We start from the raw sequence: 19697 nt of genomic DNA on the forward strand, positions 1-19697 counted from the left end.
AAAGAAAATTATCTGGAGATTTCTAAGTCCATGAGGAGCTTGAAAAGGGTGTATGTAAAGTAGGAAATAGAAATATTTGTGTGCCATTTTTGCATCATCCTGTTAACGCTAATGACTTTTAGAGTGGATTTTTTTTCCAAACCATTACTGTTATAATTAACAGCCTATGTGATTTAAATGCAAAATGCAATGAAGATGGCTGGATTATTTTCCTTCTTAAATTTTATGTTAGATTTTTAACGTTCCATAAGTATGGTCTTGAAAAACACAGGATAACCCTGAGAAAATTTGTTCAAACCTGGTTCAATTTGCAATCTTCCTCCTGGTAAATATTACTTTGTTTCATCCGAATGTTACACTCGGTGATAAAACTATCAGATAAAAGCCCTCTCTGCCTTTCATTTCATTGTTCCCTAAATAGAGCAACCTACTGACATCCCTGCCTTAAAAATCAGGCTCCGACCGAACCCCCGCGTCTTTATGCAGCATTTCTTCCTTTGCAGACGGAACAGCCAAGGGATGTGAAGGAGAAAACCAAAGAGACAAACATGCGGGTTCTGAAAAATGAATACCCCTAAGAGGCTGTCTCCCAGGGAACTGCAAATCTTAGCCCCTGGCCGAGGAAGCGAGGGTTCGGTATTTCTTAGAGAGAGATTTCCCCCTTGACACCCCGGTGTGCGATGGATTAACTAGTTAGAAACTGGTGAAAGGCGGGGTCCCTGCGCCTGAGAGCGCGGGAGCCGGGTGCCCTGCCCGTGCGGCCTGCGGGAGCAGGGCTGGGCGGACTCCTCAGTCCGCTGCCCCCTAGGGCTTCGCGCAGGGAGGCCGGCTCGGCCCGCTCCCCTCCCTCCCCGGCTGGCCCCTTCCCTTTCCAGCGCCCAGGGCAGCTCCGCCGTCCAAACCGGAGCTGAGTTTGCTGACAGGGGCGCACGGGCTGGCAGCGCTGATGTCAGAGCCGGCGGACGGCCGTGATTGGATCTAATTAGACTTCGCAGCAGCAAATAGACAGGCTCCCTGCGTGATCGGCTTCAAAGTGGCTGGTGCCCAACAACTAGCAGAGGTGCCAAAGTAGAGCCTGCGCGCGGAGCCCAGATTGGGGCGGCTGGGGCGGCGGGCGCTCCGCGGTCCCGGCCTGCGAGCTTGGTGCGGGCTCAGACCGCCGGCTCTGCCCGGCTGGACGCAGGTGACAGAGAGCCGCCAAAGGAGACGGTGACAGAGAGCCTCCAGAGGAGACGCCAGGAGTGCGAGCGTGCAGCCCCGAAAAGTGAGCCGGCCCCCGATCCGCAGGAGCGTCCCCGGCGGCCGCGGCCGGAGCCGGAAAGCTGAGAGTGTTGGAGAGGACTCCTGCCCGGGTCCACTCGCCGGCCGCTGCCATGGCATCGGTCCTGGGGACCAGCAGAGCGTCCGGAGGGCTGAGCGGTCAACTCAAATGCAAGTCCAAGCGGAGGAGGAGGCGGCGGGCCAAGCGGAAAGGTAAGGACCTGCTTCCGCGCCGCCTCTCGCGCACTCTCCGCGACGCGCGTAGCCTCTGTCTGCGCGCCCTGCCCGCTTCTAGCGGCCTCCCTCGGGATGCTGGGGCGACGTGGCCGGGGCCCTCCGAGCGCCCCGCTCCAGAGTTCAGGTCCCTCCGTGAACGCCCAGGCTTCCGCAAGCCCGAGGGGGTGGCCAACCAAGCGGGGTCCCCGCGGAAGACAGTGCCCTCCGCGGCCTCCGGCACGGCTGCTGACCGTCGCGCACAGACGCCGGTGCCGAAGGAAACGCTCGCCTAAGCCCTAAGCGCCCCTAAGAACGAGGGACGGACCTCGCGCCAGCTTCTCCATCCCAATTGTCTTGGAGGCGGGAGTGGGCAAAACCCTAGCAACCGCCTCCCCACGCTGGGTGACAGTTTCTATTCCGAGCGGTGCCGGCTGTTTTGTAAACACGGGGACCTGCAGCGAGAACAGGGTTCGTCCGAGGGAAATAAGCAGAAATTAATGCATGAAAAGAGAAACAAGCATCGCAGCTCGTTAGAGATGAGGAAAGCTGCAAACCAGGAGGGGAGAGGAAGTGCCTGGTGTCAGGTTTGAGCCTGGCTCCCCAGGTGCTGGGAGACGAACGAGCCCCAGAAGTTAGTCGTCGGGTGGGCAGCTCAGGGTCCCCTCGGGGGCAGGGCGCAGCCGGCCGCTGCTCCGCCAGGAGGACGGCCCTGGGCGCCGTCCTGCTGGTGTCTGTCCCTGGAAGGTGGCCGGAGCCCTCGGTGTGGCCCCCTCTTTCCCAGAGATGAACTTATGTCAGCCGCCCCTTATGTCATGAGCCTGCAGGAGAAAGTTCAGTTATTATCTGAAACGTGTTGGGTTTTTTTTAAGTGACCAAAGAGCCCTAAAGAACACGGGGAAAGACACAACCATCGTGTGTCAGGTTTCCCGGTTTCTCTGCTGGAGGATGCGGAGTTAGTTGTGGTTGAACATGTACCTCCTTCCCCAACATCCTTGCCGAGGCCTAAGACAAGTTTCTGCCCCATCTCCTCCTAACTGCTTCCAAACGGTCCCGAGCCCTTCCCGACTTCTTCCTGTAGTAGAAATTAACCGGCCGGTTTGAAGGAATAAATGCCAAGAGCACACAGCCATTCATTATGATTACATGTCAGGGTGGCAGGGAGCTAGGTGACAGCTTCTAGGAGGGCTTCAGAGCCTTGGTGTGGGGGGGTGAATCTGTAATTCTGGTTTAACTCTTGAGCTGCTGCAAAGAATGCTGGCTACTCACTTTGTTCCCTGAAAATTTCACTCCGAAACAGATCTGGTCAATGTCTTCCAAAAACAATGCTAACAGAAAGTGACAATGATATTGAAAAAAAAAAAAAACACAGAATTTAATAATGAGTATAAATTTTTAAAGTAATGAAAAAGAAACATTGCCTTTTATGCTTCAAGTGTTCATGTGTTCCAGTATTTTTATTTAGTATATTTAAATATTAAAATGGAAACATATGGAACAATATTTTACAACAAAGCAAAACCTATAGAAAGAAAATAGAAGCTGATGACCACTCATGTCTTTCTCCAAATTCATTTTTTGTAGCTTTAATTTACAGGCAGTCATGTTAGCTTAGAAGGGATTCATTTTCAGAAAGGAAAGCAAGAAATCTGAAGGAGGACTTCATTGGCTATAAACTATAACAATTCAAAATAAAATTTTATGTGAAATATTTATATACTTTATTTTTAATATACCAAGTCTCTTAATTTTTATAGCCAAAAATGAAGTAGGAAAAGGTATTCAGGATGTGTGTACTAATTCCGGTTACTCGCAAATTTATCTGTGAGGTGAAGTTTCCTATGTCATCTGCCAACAGCTTATCATGGTGGATGAGTCAAATCAAATATCTAAGTGTTTACTTCTTAAGGAAAAGTTAGCAGTGTAGGTGTGTGTGGTCAATGAAAAGAAAACAACAATTACAGAGCTCTTTATTTGCATTTTCCTGGGAATAGATCAGTCTGTATATAATTCCTAATTATTACAGATGCTTTTTTCCCCTCTTCTATCAGGACAGTGGTGAATTTAAATTATGTTCTAATATTCATGAGTTTTAACAGCAGAAATAGAATAGAATAGTCTCAACTTTTAAGCTTATCTAATAAAAAAAAACTCTGTATCTGTCACAATTTAAAGCCCATGTGTGTTTGGGTGGCTGTTAAGGAATTTTGATAAGGCTCTATTGAATACTAAGTAAAGCCAGTGATTGTGAGCACCCAGAAAGAGTTCTTTTCCTATGTAAATGAATAAATTAAAGTAAATGTACATTTTTTGCCAGTGATAATCGTATTTCCACCTATTCTCACAAACAAGAATCATTTTGTTTGCATCATAATTTTTAGTTTCCTGGAGCTGTTAACCAAAATGCTACTGGTTTCTATAAAAATTCTCTAAACGTGGCTTTCCTGAGATTTCTTTATTATGCTTTTTATTGTCAGAATAATCTATAGGATCTGAAATAAAAGCTCTGTTGCTATAGTATAAGTGTGGAATTGACACGATACTCCCATTTATTATTACATAGGATGCAGAGCCTTGGAAATGAATTTTTTTTCCTGTAGGAGATATGTTTTAGTCATGATACCACACAGAAAACAGTCTATATCATAAAAAATAAAAAAAAAAAACTTGGTCGCAAAATATGACTTCGGGTATTAACTAGGAATGACCTGCATTTGTCTCTCAGGTAAACTTTTAAAAAGACACTAAGCAAATCTCCCCACCCCCAATCCTCCTGTTATTTCATTAGGACTCAGTGCCATCCATTTTTGCATTTTTCTTTGTGTGTTATTTTTCAGTTGGGACTGTATCTTATAAATTGTTTATGGATCTTTTACATTTTCTGTACAAACAAGAAATGTCAAATTTTGACTTTTTATGCAAAAAAGAAAGGCAGTTTTTTTGAAAAGCTGAGCAAAGGACAGTGTTCCCATCTCACTTGCACACTATGGTTCAGGACGGCCACCTGCTCAGCAACATGTGCACCCACACCATGGTTAAGGACGGTTCCTTCCCCTGTCGCACATGAGCCCCATCAGCTTCTGCTTGTGTCTTGTGCAGAGACTTCCAGGAAATCCTGGCTGCACGTGTAGTTTAGGAGACTTGCCTGCTGCCTCCCACATGGAGCACCCTCTTAGCCAGGTCCTCGCGGAGAATCCTGGAGGCCGCGCTGGGCCTTCCAGTCCCGGGTGAGACTGTGCAGGTCTGCACGCAGCCTGTCCATACTGGTCTTAGAGTCACACCTGCACGTGGTACAAAAGAACTGAAGGTGTGGATATTGTAAAAGGTTGTAAAAGGTGCATATTTTAACCCTGAGTAGTAAAGGCAAAGGTGGAAGGTTTCTTAAATTAGCATCAGCTCAAGCAGGCAGCACAAAAGGCGGTACCATCAGAACAGGATAGCATATAAAATAAGTCACTTACATGTATCAGCTCCCTGAACCATGGAAACCTCCAGGGAAATATGCCTGAGGAACTGAATAGGTGTATTTTTTAATTATTAAAATAGTGTACATATTCTCTTTTGATCTCTTGGTGAGCTTTCTTTCGTGAGAGTAGTTTCCCAAAAAGAAACTGTGTATTGTCATGAAATGCATTTTGTAAATAAAATATTTTTAACATTTGACCCATGAATACATACAGTGTATAAAACAATTGAAGTCTCTGCAAATTAAAAAAAAAAAAAAGATTGCTCTTTAAATACAAATATATTAGGAAATGGATTGAGAACCAATACAAATTCAGTTGGTTCCAGGAGGTAAATAGGAAGACGGGGTTTTAAGTGAAGTGCATTAGTCACTAACACAGAGAAGGGGAACTTTGGGGAACTATTTGAAATGCTGTAGAAACAATCCTTGGCAAGTAGATCCAGCTGAATGCAGTATCAACACACCACCTGTCTTTTCTGAGGCGTTTGACAGCAAGCCAAGTTAATGCTTGAATTTCACGTATTATTCCAAGAAAATCCCTTACACAGAGTTCTAGAAAATTGGGGGGTAGCTCTGCAGAAGTAAGTAAGCTGATGAATCAGGAGGAGGCAGGAACAGCCAGTCATGAACTTGGGGAAATACGGGGGAAAGTTGGCCAAAGGGGCAGGATAAGGAGAGCATGTGGATGGCAGACTCAGGCTTGTTGTGAAATGGCATTCCATGAAAAGCTGATGAAATAGAAACATGGGCCACAGATGAAGGTGGTAGAGGCCGGTGGGCTCATCCTACCTGGTGGGACTGCCTGCCTCCTGCATTGCAGCCAAGCATCCCTGCACGCACTAGCCTCGCTGGCCGGCAGCTCCGGATCAAGGGCTGGATTTAGTGATGAAATTAAACTGACGGAACTGTTCGCCCTCTAATTGTGTAAGGGCTTTTTCTTCCTTTCTCTTTTTAAAATGTGTATTAGTACCTCTGGTTTCTAGTGACCCGTGTAATAGCAGTAATTTGAGATTGCTTCAAGGGCATTAGATATGATGAGTGAACTTGAATTTAGAATAAAAATATGAGGCTCATGTATCCATCGCTAAACAGTGGTGATTGGGTTGTTGGAGAAGTGCTGCCCCAGAGGGGCGTCACATAAGGATATGCAGAATAAGGAAACTGCAGCTTTCTTTTCTTGAGGCATGGAGAGACAACTTCTGCCCTGAAAGCATTCAATGTTCAATTTAAAAACCGTAGATGTTTGTGGTTGTGTGTGTGCGTGTATACCTATACATAGAGTGAAGACAGCTGAAACACCTGAGCATTTTGTATGTCTGCCTGCCTCTTTTTCTAAAATGCTAGAAAATGAAAGTCACTGTTTTTGTAATGTGGACAGTTTTGAACAACTCATAAAACCAAAAATAATACCGCGGATCTTCATCATTTAAAAATATTATCTCTGAATGCCACATCGGTAAATGGAGCTCTTAATTACTAGCAAACAAGATTTCTAAAAGGATAAATTTTCATATAATAGGTGAGACTTTAAAGGTACTTATTTTAGCCATTTCTAAACTGGAAAAAAAAAGGAAAGAAAGATGAATGTCCAAGTGAAATATGGAAAGCGCAAGGTGCTTCGCAAAATATTCAAACTACTGAGTGTTGGCCTTTCCCCGAGCGTATACATCACAAGGAAAAACCACACAGCCACACGCTGCCTTAGCGCGGCCAAGACCCGCTCATGCTGTCGAGTTGCTGTGAACAGTGAAGCCAAATTAACCCCTGTCTGTTCAGTTAAATGGTTCTCCTGCACTGAAATGCAGAAATACATGCTGTGGCATACAGGATTATGCAAAGAGAATTGTTTATTCCTCACTAATAATGCATTATAATTCCCTTAAGAACATATCACTGTCAAAGAAAAGAACATTACTTTCAAAAAGAGGGGAAACATCTTGCTTAATTCTTGATCCACTCATGAATTTGGTCTCTGCCTGTGGGATCAGGAGACAGAAAGAGGAGGGCAAGCTGAGAGATTTAAAACCTAGCCTCTTATACTCACATATGTTTGTACCTCAGTTCCAAACACCTCTCTTGGGTGATTAAAATTTTACTTCCTTGTTTATTTTATTTAGAAAGAGTCGGGGACAGGGGCTGTTGCCTGGTTTCCTGACCTTGTTTCAACAGTCACAGCAAAGGCGGCTCTGAGCGCCGTGACTGTCCATCCACACACTTGTGAGTGAATTCATTTTCCCAGGAATCCCAACCAAGAAACAGCAACTCAGAAGTGGAAATGTTTGCTTTTTAAGCTATCGATAATTTTCCCCAAAATAGACTTGGCTGCTTGCAAAGACAGCCAGTTTTTTTTCTGAAGAATGATAAATGATAAATATTTGAAAATAAAGAGTTATTCTGAGTGACTAAGTTCTCTCCAAACACCATGGATATTTAGTCATCTTTTATTATAGTTGCAGGTATTAAGTATGAAATAATTTAAGTATGAAAATAATTTCATTTTATTATTTCATGGATGGAGAATGCCTGCAACCAGTATCTGGTTTCTGGTAAGAAAGTGGCTAGTCAGTGTCCCTTTTGTGTCATAAAATAGACACACACAAGTTCACTATCATCTTGTTTAAATTATGAAAATTATCAAGTTAATGTTAAAAAATTTTTAAATCTCAAAAAAATTAAGCGTGGAATATAAATTTTATATTCATACTAAAGAGTGCATTTTATGCTTGATTAAGAAATAGTGTCCAATAAATGGGACATTTGTAATGATAAAGAGTAGCATTAAAGACGGAAGAGACCTACAAACGTTCAGGTGACTTTAGGATTTTAGGATCATTTTCTTTGAATCCCTAAGAGATGCAATTTTAAAAGCTTTTTTAAAGCGAAGTTCACTTAAAATCATGCGCCTGGAGGAGGCTCACTGCCTCGGTGCAGAGAAGGCAGACAGAACAGCCCCAGCTGAAGAGGCCCAGCGAGGGGCTCAGGCTGGGATGTTCCAGCTCACGTCCACGCCTGCTGCCGTCCACAGCTCCCCTGACTGGGGAGGAAAGCTGGGGCGTAGGCGGAAAGTGGGCAAGGACAGTTAGCCCCTCCACTGCGATGACCTGCTCCCTTCAGCTACAATCTGGTTCCATCCTTTCCACCAAGCAGTTTATACCAGCGCCCACTGAGGTCTCCCACAAAGAGGTCGAGGCTTCTTTCTGCGGCCGCGTCACCTTTCGGATGATAAACAAACAGCGAACATTGCTCAGAATGCATTAGCAAATCCTCCTTTCTGGAATCTCTGCTCTACAGACATGACTCTGCCACCAAAATGCTAGCTCAGGGCTTCCAGGGGGTCGCACACAATAGAAAGTGTTCCTTTAAATGCCTCAGCCAGGATGTGCTTTGCAGACTTTCACAGGTTTAATTAATCTTTACTGCTCCATTTATTTGAGATGCAATCTCTAATTCTTGTTTCCTTCCGCTGATAGAAGACCTGCCTCATCACTGTGCAATGTCTTACGTGATTTCTCAAATATGGCATGAAAGTAGGACAGAGGGGACCCAGTTTTCTGAAACTGGAGCCCAAGTCAAATCCTCTCTGTGTTAAAATCAAATAGAAAGTGGGGCGGCTCCGTTTCTCAGAAGCAGGACTTGGGAATCGTGATAAAGTAGCTCACAGCATGCTCCTAGAACACCAATAATTGATTTAAAAATGACTTTATCAGCCTAACTCCATCGGAAGTACACAGATGGCCTCTCTTTAAAATTATTGCAATATTTCCTAAAAGTTTAATTGCTCTTGGAAAAGTCCAGTATAATGAACATGACAGACACGTCAGCAAAGCAGACCCTGGCCTCCTCCCCGCAAGCCGGGCTGTGTCCGCTCGTCCCTGTCCAGAGCAGATGCTCCCTCTGCGTTTGGCTGGCGGCTGCGGAGCCCGTGTCCTCACAGGAAACACCGTCCCCATCAGACCATGGAAGGTGCACAAGCTCAGGTACTGCCTGTCGTGTACAACTTTAAAAGATTTTTGTTTTAATCTGGGTGTTGCGCAAAACAATATTAAGCATCACACCTTCTCCTATCCCTTAGCCGAGTAAAAACGTGGAAGACCCGCTTTAACCACAGATGTAAAGATGCCCTGTTTGTGTTTCCACTCTAAATATTCATACTGCGGATGAAACTTTGTAAAGGACCTTCTGAATTCTAACAGAATTCTAACAGAAAGTGACTTTTTCATTCAAAACATACAGTTCAAGGAGAATTTTTTTTTAATTCAGATGAGTCTGTGCTGCTAATTTCCTTTCTGAGGAAGAAGTGAATTTGAAATCAAAATCATTGATATATCCTGAGGATAAATAGTAGCTTTTTAAATCTCTGTCACAGTAGGACAGGGAATGCAATATCCTTGAAGGATACTGAACAGAGAGCAAATGCTGTCCCCCTGACGGTGGCTTTGGGGGCAGCACGTGTGTCCCTGCACCAGCCCCTCCCAGAACTGGAGACAGGGATCTGCTCAGGGCTGGTGGAAACTGGGGGGATCTTCTCTCCCCAAGCAGTTAGGATAAGAAGGTTTCTCATTTTAGATCTGAAAAATGTGCAGTTCATATTTTATTGTTACCACCTTTTAGGGGAGTTAAATTTATTTGGGGCTTTTATATGTAGATAATGAATAGAGTTCAAGTTATTAAAAATTATACTTTCTGTAGGCTACTAATAAATGCAAACAATATATACAGATGACAGATTTAAGATATATGTAAATATTTTTTGAAATAATGAATATTGAAATATTAAAAGATTGTCCATCAGCTGTCTGGAATAGCAGAAGTCTAACACATACTCATTTTTAGATGAACATTTTAAAAATCAAGTGGAGAAAAAAGTCTTGAGAGGATGGACTCCTTAAAAGACAGTGAAAAAATAAACTTGGTTTATGATCGTGATGTTTAGCATTGAGGAAAACATCTTTTCATTTTATAATTTCATCAAGAAGTAAAATATATCTTTTTGTTATTGCATCTAATAAAAATTAATCTATCCTCTTATGTCATAAAATACGAGAAACAGAAACCATGGCGGCACGTGGGGCTATTGACAGGAGAGGGGAGGGAGAAACAGAGAGTAACTTCCAGGTCTCTTTCTTCCTGTGCTCTGGTCGGAGCTCACCTTTCTGCGCTTTATTTTCTGTATCTTCCACAACAGAGCAGGCCCTTGATTGAAAGTGCAGGATACGAGTCCCAGCTCTGCTCTCTTTGCAGTTTGCCTTAGACATTGTGTGTGTACTCAGACAAGGGCTAGATTCGACCTGTGTGAGTGCCTTTATTCACTTGCAGTTGTGACACCTCGGGCACCTGCTCTCGACTGGGCAAAGACCTAAAACTACAAAGGCACAGGAAAAAAATGGTGACAGAGTCCTCCTTTTCTCTGAGTTTATACTGAATTTGGGGAATAGATACACAAATGTACAATCATAGGAAATGAAAACAGACTCTGTGACCCAATACAGTTGTAGGTCCTATGGGAATTTTAATGCTCATTTTTATCATATATTTTACAAAATTGAATTTCTTTTATCATTTCAGGTGAAACTACATATATAAAAATTAAATGACTAAAATGCAAACTTCTGTAGGTCTGAGCATTGTTATCCCCTCTGCAGTGTCAAAACATATTAGCTGATCAGTTAAGATCCACTGAGAACGTTGATTTCATTTTGGAAATAAAGTTGCTTGAAGCAATAATCAGAATATAGTAAGAGGGAAGCTTTTCTAAAGAGACTGGGTGCAGATGGCATGAGCTGCTACAGTTTACAAACCACAAGAGGAACTGAGTGAGGGGTTACTGGCGATTTCGTAAGTCACCTGGTGTGATGACCCCTCGGGAAGGACATGGCTTCTCCCCTTCTTGTTTCATTAATTCTCTGCAGGTTTGATTGGTGGGTGTTGGTCTGTGTGCAAGATGGTCCTTGGAGGACGGGAGCCAGGTACACTCAGTGTGTTCCCAGAAATTAGCACACCGGCTCTCTCACTGTACACCATCAACCAATGGCTGTTGCCGAATTCACTTATAAAGAGCACCTACTGACTTATTTTCGAGTCATTCGTGTGGAACGTTGAGTGTGCTCATTCAGCAGACGTTCATGGGACGTCTTTATGTGTCTGCACTGCACTAAACGTCAGGGATTAAGCAGTCCAGAAGTTCTGGGAAATGTTCTGAGTCAGAAAGCACATCTCAACATGGCCATGTGGTCCATGCTGAAGAGATAGTCCACTCCCTCAGGAAGCAGGGCAGCACCGTGCTGCCCTTTGCCAAGCCAGCCCCCCAACCCTCCCCACCAGTCGGCATGCTCAAGGGTGTTTGTGTAGATGGGATGAGGGGCCACCCTCGGAGCCAGAGAATGCCCAAGGTGCCTCTTGGCAACACTGGTGCCCACACACCCTTGACCCTGAGGACTTCTCGGCCTTTCCACCCTGTGCCTTCAGCCTGGGCTCTGGAGTATCCGCACCCCACACCGCCTCAGGGGTGCACATCTGTCCTTGAGTCCATCCTACTGCAGCCAGCCCCCAACGCCTCCTCCAAGGCAGGCCCAGGCACTGCCCCAGGCTCAGCTTCCACCCTGCTTCTCGTTGCCCAGAGGTTCCACTCTGTCCTCGTGGCTGAGGGCAGAACTTGTGTGCGTCTATGCAGACCAGAAGTCTAGCACATGCGTAAAGCCGGCGTCTCACCTGCGGGATGGCTGGCATCTCTCTGTCCGGAGGAGATACAAAGTAGGACACAGGGCTCATCCCAGTGGTCATGGGAGGCCATCCCACCACTGTGTCCACTCAGGGCTGTGGACACAGGATACCCTGTGGGAAAGGCAAATCACTGGACTCGTCCCTTGTATCTGTGTAGATGGCACATTTCCTGGTCTTTCTTCTCTCTTACCTGAGACGGTCTTGGGGCAATCTGTCTCTCCATCCATCCATCCATCTTTGTCTCCATCTCACACTCATAAATTAAGTGGATGACCAGGGTGCAGAGCCAGGAGATAAAACTCTTCAGAGCGCAACTTGCCTGGTCTGGCTGCAGTGATGCTGGCTGCTCCAGTGGGTCTTGGTATTTCTCTATAATGATGCTTAGGGAAGTCTCCAAACTTGAACATCAGGAAGACAATGAAAAATGCACATTGTTAAAAATTGAAACCATATACTAGACTGAATGCTACATCCCGTTTGGAAGTATTCATAATAAAATAAATAGTTACTTGGTGTGCAACACTCTGTATGTGACACCACTGGGCCCCCTGGTCCGGGAGCAGGGGGATGTTGAGTTTACCCGCATCCCAGGGAAAGTATAGAACTAAATGTTCATAAGGTTGGATGTGTCTATTTTACAGAATGTCAGCCTCACTCGAAAGGTTAGCAAAACACAAGGGAGGGCAAACTGTGAAAGATTCATCTAGTTGAGACCCTGGTATTCAGTTTTCAACAAGATTGTCTTGGTTCATCACATGTAAACCAGCCATGCTGAGGCCATTCAACCCACTGCCCATGTGGCCCTTAGACAGTAAGAACTAAAATTAGTCACTAATATTTATTGAGCACCTACACTGTTCGATTCCAGAAATTCCTCTCTGCTACTCCATTTCCTTATAAAATGGAACAATATTTGAACTGTAGATTGTAAGATATATATATTTCTCGTATATTTCACATACATATATATGTGCATATATATATCTGTATATGTATATATATATATACATATACATACACACATTCACTCAGAGATTAGCAAAACATTGTCATATTTAGGTGACCTATAAATGAACTTTTAGGACAAAATTTAGAATAGAGAGGGTTTGGGGTACTTATTAGACTAAGTTAACTGTACAAAAAAATCTAGATAGACAGTATATTAGTTGGCTAGGGCTGTATAACAAACACCACAGCAGAAATTTATTCTCTCTCAGTCCTAGAAGCTGGAGATGGGAGTCAGATGTCAGCAGGGCTGGCCGCCCCCAAGGCCACACCCTGCGTCCCCATGTGATCTCCCTCTGTGTGTGTCTGTGGTAGGGACACAACTCTGCCAGAAACAGACAGAAGTTATATTCTGTTTACCTTTAGAGACATTTCCCAAACCTAAACACACCGTGGGTTCATCAAAGTCCTCTTCCAAGAAACATCTTCTCCACCTCAATAAGGGCCAGAAAATTCATGTTACATCTTTGTCACCGTGATCCCTCTAGTATATAAACCATAAAGTCTGTATTGGATGAGAAGTACTCGTAGAATCCAACTGACCCTTAGGCTTGATGAGATAATGCCTGGAATACTTTTTCTTGATTATTTTGTCATGAGTGTTCCCGGCTGATCTGATGATGTAACCTATGTGGATTTTATTTCACTCAGCCTCTTGTGTCCTTTCCCGCCCGGCAAAGACCTCCATTTCTAGCTAAAGGTGGTGTGAACCAGGATATTCTGAGGTGGGTTCCCTTCCCCCCTGCCCCACCATGGAGGCTCTTTCTCCGCAGAATCAGTCCTATGCCTTCCTTCCTGAGAGGTTAAATAAAGGTCCTCTTTGTTTCTGGATGAGGGAAGGGGGACCCCGAGGCAAGCGTCTCCTTCCAAGAGATGGACAATGAGGAACCAGACCTGGACCCAGAACCTTTGGTATTCAGCCAGGTGCTCTTGGTGAGGACCCACCGCCCTGCTGTGGAGGCAAACATGCAGATCCCTGGGAAGCAGGGGCTCATTGTCTCTAGGGGGTTCCTGAGCAAACATCTGGAGAATGTCCGCAATGCCTGTGAGTGCTGCCGCATGGAGCAAGATGGAAGTCTCGGGGCAGGGGGAGGGGGAGCTCTGTGCTTCTGGTTTTCGCAGAGGTGCTGAGCATAGAGCCAGCTCATAACATCGTAATGTGTGAGTGTGTGACTATGAATGTGTATTTGTGGGGATGTATTTGCATGTAGGTAAACACATATATTTATGCATACACATGCTTATATACAACTGTACTTAAGTAGCCTTTGCTTACGTAGCCTCCAATTATCTGACTGGATGGTTGAAGAAATCTTCAGAGATTGTTCAACCAACTCAGACATTCAACATCTTCATTGTTCAGATTATCTAAATAATACACACTCACTCCAAAGTAAATATTAATTGTTGTACAAGGTAAAAAATATTCAACAACCATAATTAATTAATATTAGAGGTGAAGACATTTTAAATTCTATTTTTAAAAATCAAATACAACAATAGAAAGCCTGAGTGCTGTACATACACAACCCCTGCTTGCACAACACCTGCATGTACAGTGTCTATAGACACACTCCTATATACGCAACTGTATATACACAACCTCTGCACACACAACACACGCAAAAAGGTATATCTAGTGAGCACAGAGTTTATGGTCATATTCAAATTGATCTCTTGCAGTGAAAATGAAGCCTATCCCTCACTCAGTGAAACCCTGGAACTAAATCTGAATGTTCTAAAACCTTACGTAAATACCCTTCTTGTGCATCTGGCTTTAAAAGGAGAGCATCCTGACCTATCTTGTGTGTGTCTGTGTTGGTGTACAGGATATTTTTCATAAACTTCCATGTATAAAGAATATATTTAATGTTCCAATTTCCTAAATTAAACTAGCTCAGAGTCTGTCTGGTGTACAAGTCAAAATCAGCTTGAAGCCACAAGTAAACATATAGGTTCTGTTTCAAATTCACTGAGTAAATGGATGAAAAGTGGCTTACAAATTAGATTTGGATAGAGAATAGTCCAGAGAAGGCGATGGCACCCACTCCAGTACTCTTGCCTGGAAAATCCCATGGACAGAGGAGCCTGATAGGCTGTAGTCCATGGGGTCGCGAAGAGTCAGACACGACTGAGCGACTTCCCTTTCACTTTTCACTTTCATGCATTGGAGAAGGAAATGGCAACCCACTCCAGTGTTCTTGCCTGGAGAATCCCAGGGACGGGGGAGCCTGGTGGGCTGCCGTCTATGGGGTCGCACAGAGTCGGACACGACTGAAGCAACTTAGCAGCAGCAGCAAAGAATAGTCAAACAGGACATCTGAACTCAGTATATGACAACTGATCCTGAAAGTGTCAACTCTGAAACAAAGCAGTTAAATGACAGAGACCCTTGTAAGTAAATAGCCTGTTCCCCAGCATAACAAAGAACATTAGCATTAAGGGGATATAAGCAACTCCATGGGCACAAATGGACTGAAATTGCTCTTCCCATCTGTTCAACATCTTACTTATAAAATCATTCCACGTAAACATACACAGGTAGATTTCTGGACTTGTAAAATCCCTTTGTGAACAAACGTAAATGTTCTTGGTGACATTGTATTGATGTGTATGACAGGAGAATGACCTGGATCCCTTACCTTCAGCAGCGAGAATGGGAGGCTGCCTCACACCACTGACCTTGAGCAGAGAGTGGCCTGAGCCAGTCTCTTCAGACCCCTCCCCGATTGTCCTGTGGAGCTGGCAGCAGCTCCAGACCCCAGGCTGGGTCAGGGAAGAGCTGAGGGTGGATGAAAGTACAACCTGCATCTGACGGAAGGGCCCCTGAGCCCAGAGCAGGCCTGACGCAGAGGTCACACCTGGGCTCTGGTTATACATGGCAGGCCATCTATGCAGCCTCCCTGAACTTCCCTGCTGGTGTGCTACCCTGAGTAAAATTCTCCAGTTGCAAAAATGTCTCCAAGCTCCCAGCTGTCTTTCAGTAGCAGCTGTCCCTAATCTCAGTGTCTCAGTGTGTGGGGGGGGTGGGGGTGGGGGTGTGTATGGTGTGTGGGGAGGTGTGTTTGTGGGTGTGTGTGTATGTGTGTGTGGGTAGAGAGGGTATTGCTGTGTTAGCTGCTCTCAAAACATGCTTCCAGTGGCTGTCCAGCACTCACTGTTTGTTAAGGAGGGAACTTGTGTGTCCAGGTGTGCCCAGGTGGTGTCTGTGTACACCTGAGTGTGGGCCTATTGGATACAGTGCTGGTCAGGACCCTGGAAGTCTCGTGGGGACTCTGTGCTGTTCAACTCATAACTTCTGTGAAACTATCAGCCAGTGTCCACTCACCTTCTGTCACCATCACGTGACCTGTGACCTCTCCAGGTATGTCCCCTTCCAGGTGCTCAGGCCCACCTGCCTCCTTCCAGCTACACATTTTCCCCCAAAGACCACTGTCAAAATCTGATGTCATCTGGTTGACGGTGTACACAAACATGAATGAAAAAACAAAAGTACAAATGGAGAAATGTGCTGTCACAACGAGGGGGCCTGCCTGTTAGCAGGTAAACCATTCTGCCCAGTGCACATAGAGACGGCGGTTTTCATCAGCAGCAGCAAGACTGAGTGAGGTCCCTCCAGAAGGGGTGACAGGGAACCTTCGCAGCCCCGACTCTGCAGCGGGGACAACACAGCCTGCTTCCATCGGGGCTTTCTGTGCCTGCTTCTTCACGCAAAACATGCCCAGAAAACAGAAGGAAAGGAGAGAATCGCGTAATACACCTGGAGATTTCCTCACTCTGTGTGTAACAGAGTCCGTCAAACTTATGTAATTTTTGCTTGTTTAAGAGCTGTGTGAATTCTTTCCAAAAATGTGAATTTTTATAAGATGGCAAATGGTTCTATTTCTGCTTGGAAAACAGCCATTTTGCATAAAGGCATGGTTTTGAGCACCTTTTGTGTGTCAGGAGCTGTGCACAGAGTCAGGCACATGTAAGAAAGCAGTCACTGTCACTCTGGCCTCTGCCGTAGAGGAACCAGGAGTGAGTTGGAAACATGCGCTTTAAATACTGCTGATAACTCTGCTGTTCTGTGCGTTTCTTAATGGATCTTAGGCATGCGTAATTTGGAATTTTTTAAGCTTTTTAACAGGTGTATTTTGAGCAACAGAAATCTTGGGCAGTTGAGACTCCTGGGAGCTAAAAGTCAGTCTGACATGAATCAGTTCAGCTCAGTCACTCAGTCGTGTCCGACTCTTTGCTCCGCCATGGACTGCAGCACGCCAGGCCTCCCTGTCCATCACCAACTCCCAGAGTTTACTCAAATTCATGTCCATCAAATCGGTGGTGCCATCCACCTATCTCGTCCTCTGTCATCCCGTTCTCCTCCCGCCTTCAATCTTTCCCAGGATCAGGGTCTTTTCAAATGAGTCAGCTCTTCACATTAGGTGGCCAAAGTATTGGAGTTTCAGCTTTAGCATCAGTCCTTTTAATGAATATTCAGGACTGATTTCCTTTAGGATTGACTGGTTTGACCTCCTTGCAGTCCAAGGGACTCTCAAGAGTCTTCTCCAACACCACTGTTCAAAGGCATCAAGTCTTCAGTGCTCAGCTGTCTTCATCTTTCTTTATCTGACATGAATGGGGGCCACCAAAGAAGGCCTCTGAGCCACGCATTGTTCCTGTGGACCCTGCACGTGTAAACCTGCAGAAAGCACAAAGGAAGAACTTTCTCAGTTATCTTCAGGGCAATGAGATCACATTCCCCAATTTCAGGAGCCCGAGTAGTTGACAGCCACAGCCCCTGATGACTGGAACCTGTCATATAAGACAGGAGAGAGTAACTGAGAAGATAAGTGACTTCAGATGATGCAAATGGTAAACCAGCCCTAAACATCTTCAGGTTTCCTCTCGTTGGCCCCTTTCTCCTCTGCTCAGTGTGGGAGGGCACCCTATGAGTCCACCCGGGGACAACATGCCCTCATCCAAGAGCCGAGCCACACAAACCTGTGCAGACAGGTGCTCCCACCTCTCCAGGCACGTCTCCAGGAGCCAGCTGTGTCTCCTTCCTGCTGTGGGACCTCAGTCTGTCCCAGCATGTCATACTGACAGTGACAACACCACTCCCACAGGAATCATAGGAGGCAGGGTGGTTACAGGCAGCCACAACTGCAAGACAGGAGCCTCCAGTATTGGTGCGGTGCCCAGGGCTGGGCTGAGGTGCCCAGGGCTGGGCTGAGGTGCCCATGGCCTGTTTCAGGGACCCTGGGAGCCCCAGACCAGCCAGGCCTCAGGTGACCGTGGGCTCGAGGCTCCTAAGGTTTGAGCAGATTGATATCCAGCACGACCAACGCTGCACAGGACACCTGGGCACAGTGGGCCCTGATGCAGTTGTCACCGCCCCCTCATCCCAGGCATCTCGGGAGCACGTTGGGAACCCTGCTCCACGTGGTTGGAACAGGTTGAGAAATGGTGTCAGGAGCAAAGCTGAAGCCTTGAAGTGCTCGTTGTGACAGAAGAGATGAGGCTGGAGGGAGGAATGGGTGTGACCGCTGGAACAGATGGCGGGGACTGAAGAGCAGGAAGCAGTCAGTGGGCTCAGGTCCTCCCTGGGTCTGGGCCCAGAAGTGAGGCAGACGACCTCATCACCCCCAGGTTCACAGGCGAGGCAGGTCTCCCCGCTTCCTCAGGGCTGGAGCAAGTCAGGGGGTGAACAGTCTTCTGCACCACTGAAGGTGACGTTTTCCAAATATCATCCCTTTCCTACTGACCCAGCCTCTCCTCTGTGTGCCAGTCACAGTGTCCAGGTGGTCAAACCAAACGCATTCATCATTAGTATTTATTGTAAATAGTAACTTTTGAGGAGAAAGGGTTATAATTATCTAAGACCCACGAGGCCCCCAGTGCCTATTTCAGTGCCTCCCAACACTGTGGTGGGCGCAGGTGCTCAGAACTTATTATGAAGGTTCCAAGATGATGAGAAGAAATACAGATGTATTAGGAATTAAATGTATACGATTCTGGCCTGAGTACAAAGGACAATAAATATTGTTGTCACAGGACAAATTAATAACGAGCATAAATCATGGATGACGAGGACACGGGCTGCCCTAGAACCCCTGCCATCTTCTTTCCCCTTCTGATGGACTATAAACCTCCCGAGCAGCGTGTGGAGGCCCAGGACGTACTGTCCTCCCGGAGACACCTGGGAGGGGAGGCCTCTCAGGAGGGTGGCACATACACAGAATGACCAGGGAAGGAGAAGGCAGCTACTTCTCAAATTAGCATAATTAGTAATTATCCCTTAATAGCCCCACTTGGCTTCGGAGACTTGGCACTTGAAATTCTGCTTAAAGTTCAGTGAGAAAAAAAACAAATTTCATGCTGAAATGTCTCAATAACACAGCTGAGCTGCCAAGGTAATCATCTGCTTGCGGTAAAGGGAAGGAGAGAAGCAGGTACACACCTGAGCCCTCCCCTGTCGGAGGGAGGTGTGCAATCACACCTATTTGGACAGAAAACAACAAAGAGAGTGCCACATCCTAAAATGTGCCCCAGTCTCTCTTACTGTCTTTGAAGACACTTTCAGAATTTTCCCTCCCTGGGGAGCCCATGTCACCAGCCAGGTACGAACAGCCATTCCATCTAATGAAACATAATATCGCTTCCCAAAGATCAAAGTCTGTCCAAAATAGAGACGGTGTAGAAAAGATAAAATAAAATACAAAGAAAGAAAAAGCAAACAGATGCATCAATGTCATAGCCAGCAGCTAACAAATCTCACACACCTTTCTATTTGCATATTGGAACTCAAGTCCAGATAAGAGCTAATAACCCTGAGATTTAGTATCCATGGCAAGGAAACAGATGGATTCTTTCTAATTTTATGAAGACATGTTTGGCAGAACACAGAGGAGACATAGTTAGAATTTTTTTCAGCTAAACAGTGTCTTTCTTTAGCCTGGGCAAGGAACACTTTGCAAGTTGTCAAAGCAGTCTTCTGATATTAATTCATTGAAGCCATTTGTGGAAAGTCTACACTATCACCTTATGTGGC

At 45.5% G+C, this 19697-nt stretch overlaps 1 protein-coding gene across 1 annotated transcript in view; it reads left to right on the top strand.

Annotated features, from left to right (window-relative positions):
• Positions 1051-19697, top strand: part of ADARB2 (adenosine deaminase, RNA specific B2 (inactive)) — a 240173-nt gene continuing 221526 nt past the window's right edge. The window contains exon 1 of the mRNA XM_018057337.1: positions 1051-1473. Within this exon, the coding sequence (XP_017912826.1) occupies positions 1374-1473 (100 nt within the window). The 5' untranslated portion in view covers positions 1051-1373. The remainder of the gene's footprint in view (positions 1474-19697) is intronic.

Source organism: Capra hircus, chromosome 13 (assembly GCF_001704415.2).
Source record: "Capra hircus breed San Clemente chromosome 13, ASM170441v1, whole genome shotgun sequence".
Classification (NCBI taxonomy): domain Eukaryota; kingdom Metazoa; phylum Chordata; class Mammalia; order Artiodactyla; family Bovidae; genus Capra; species Capra hircus.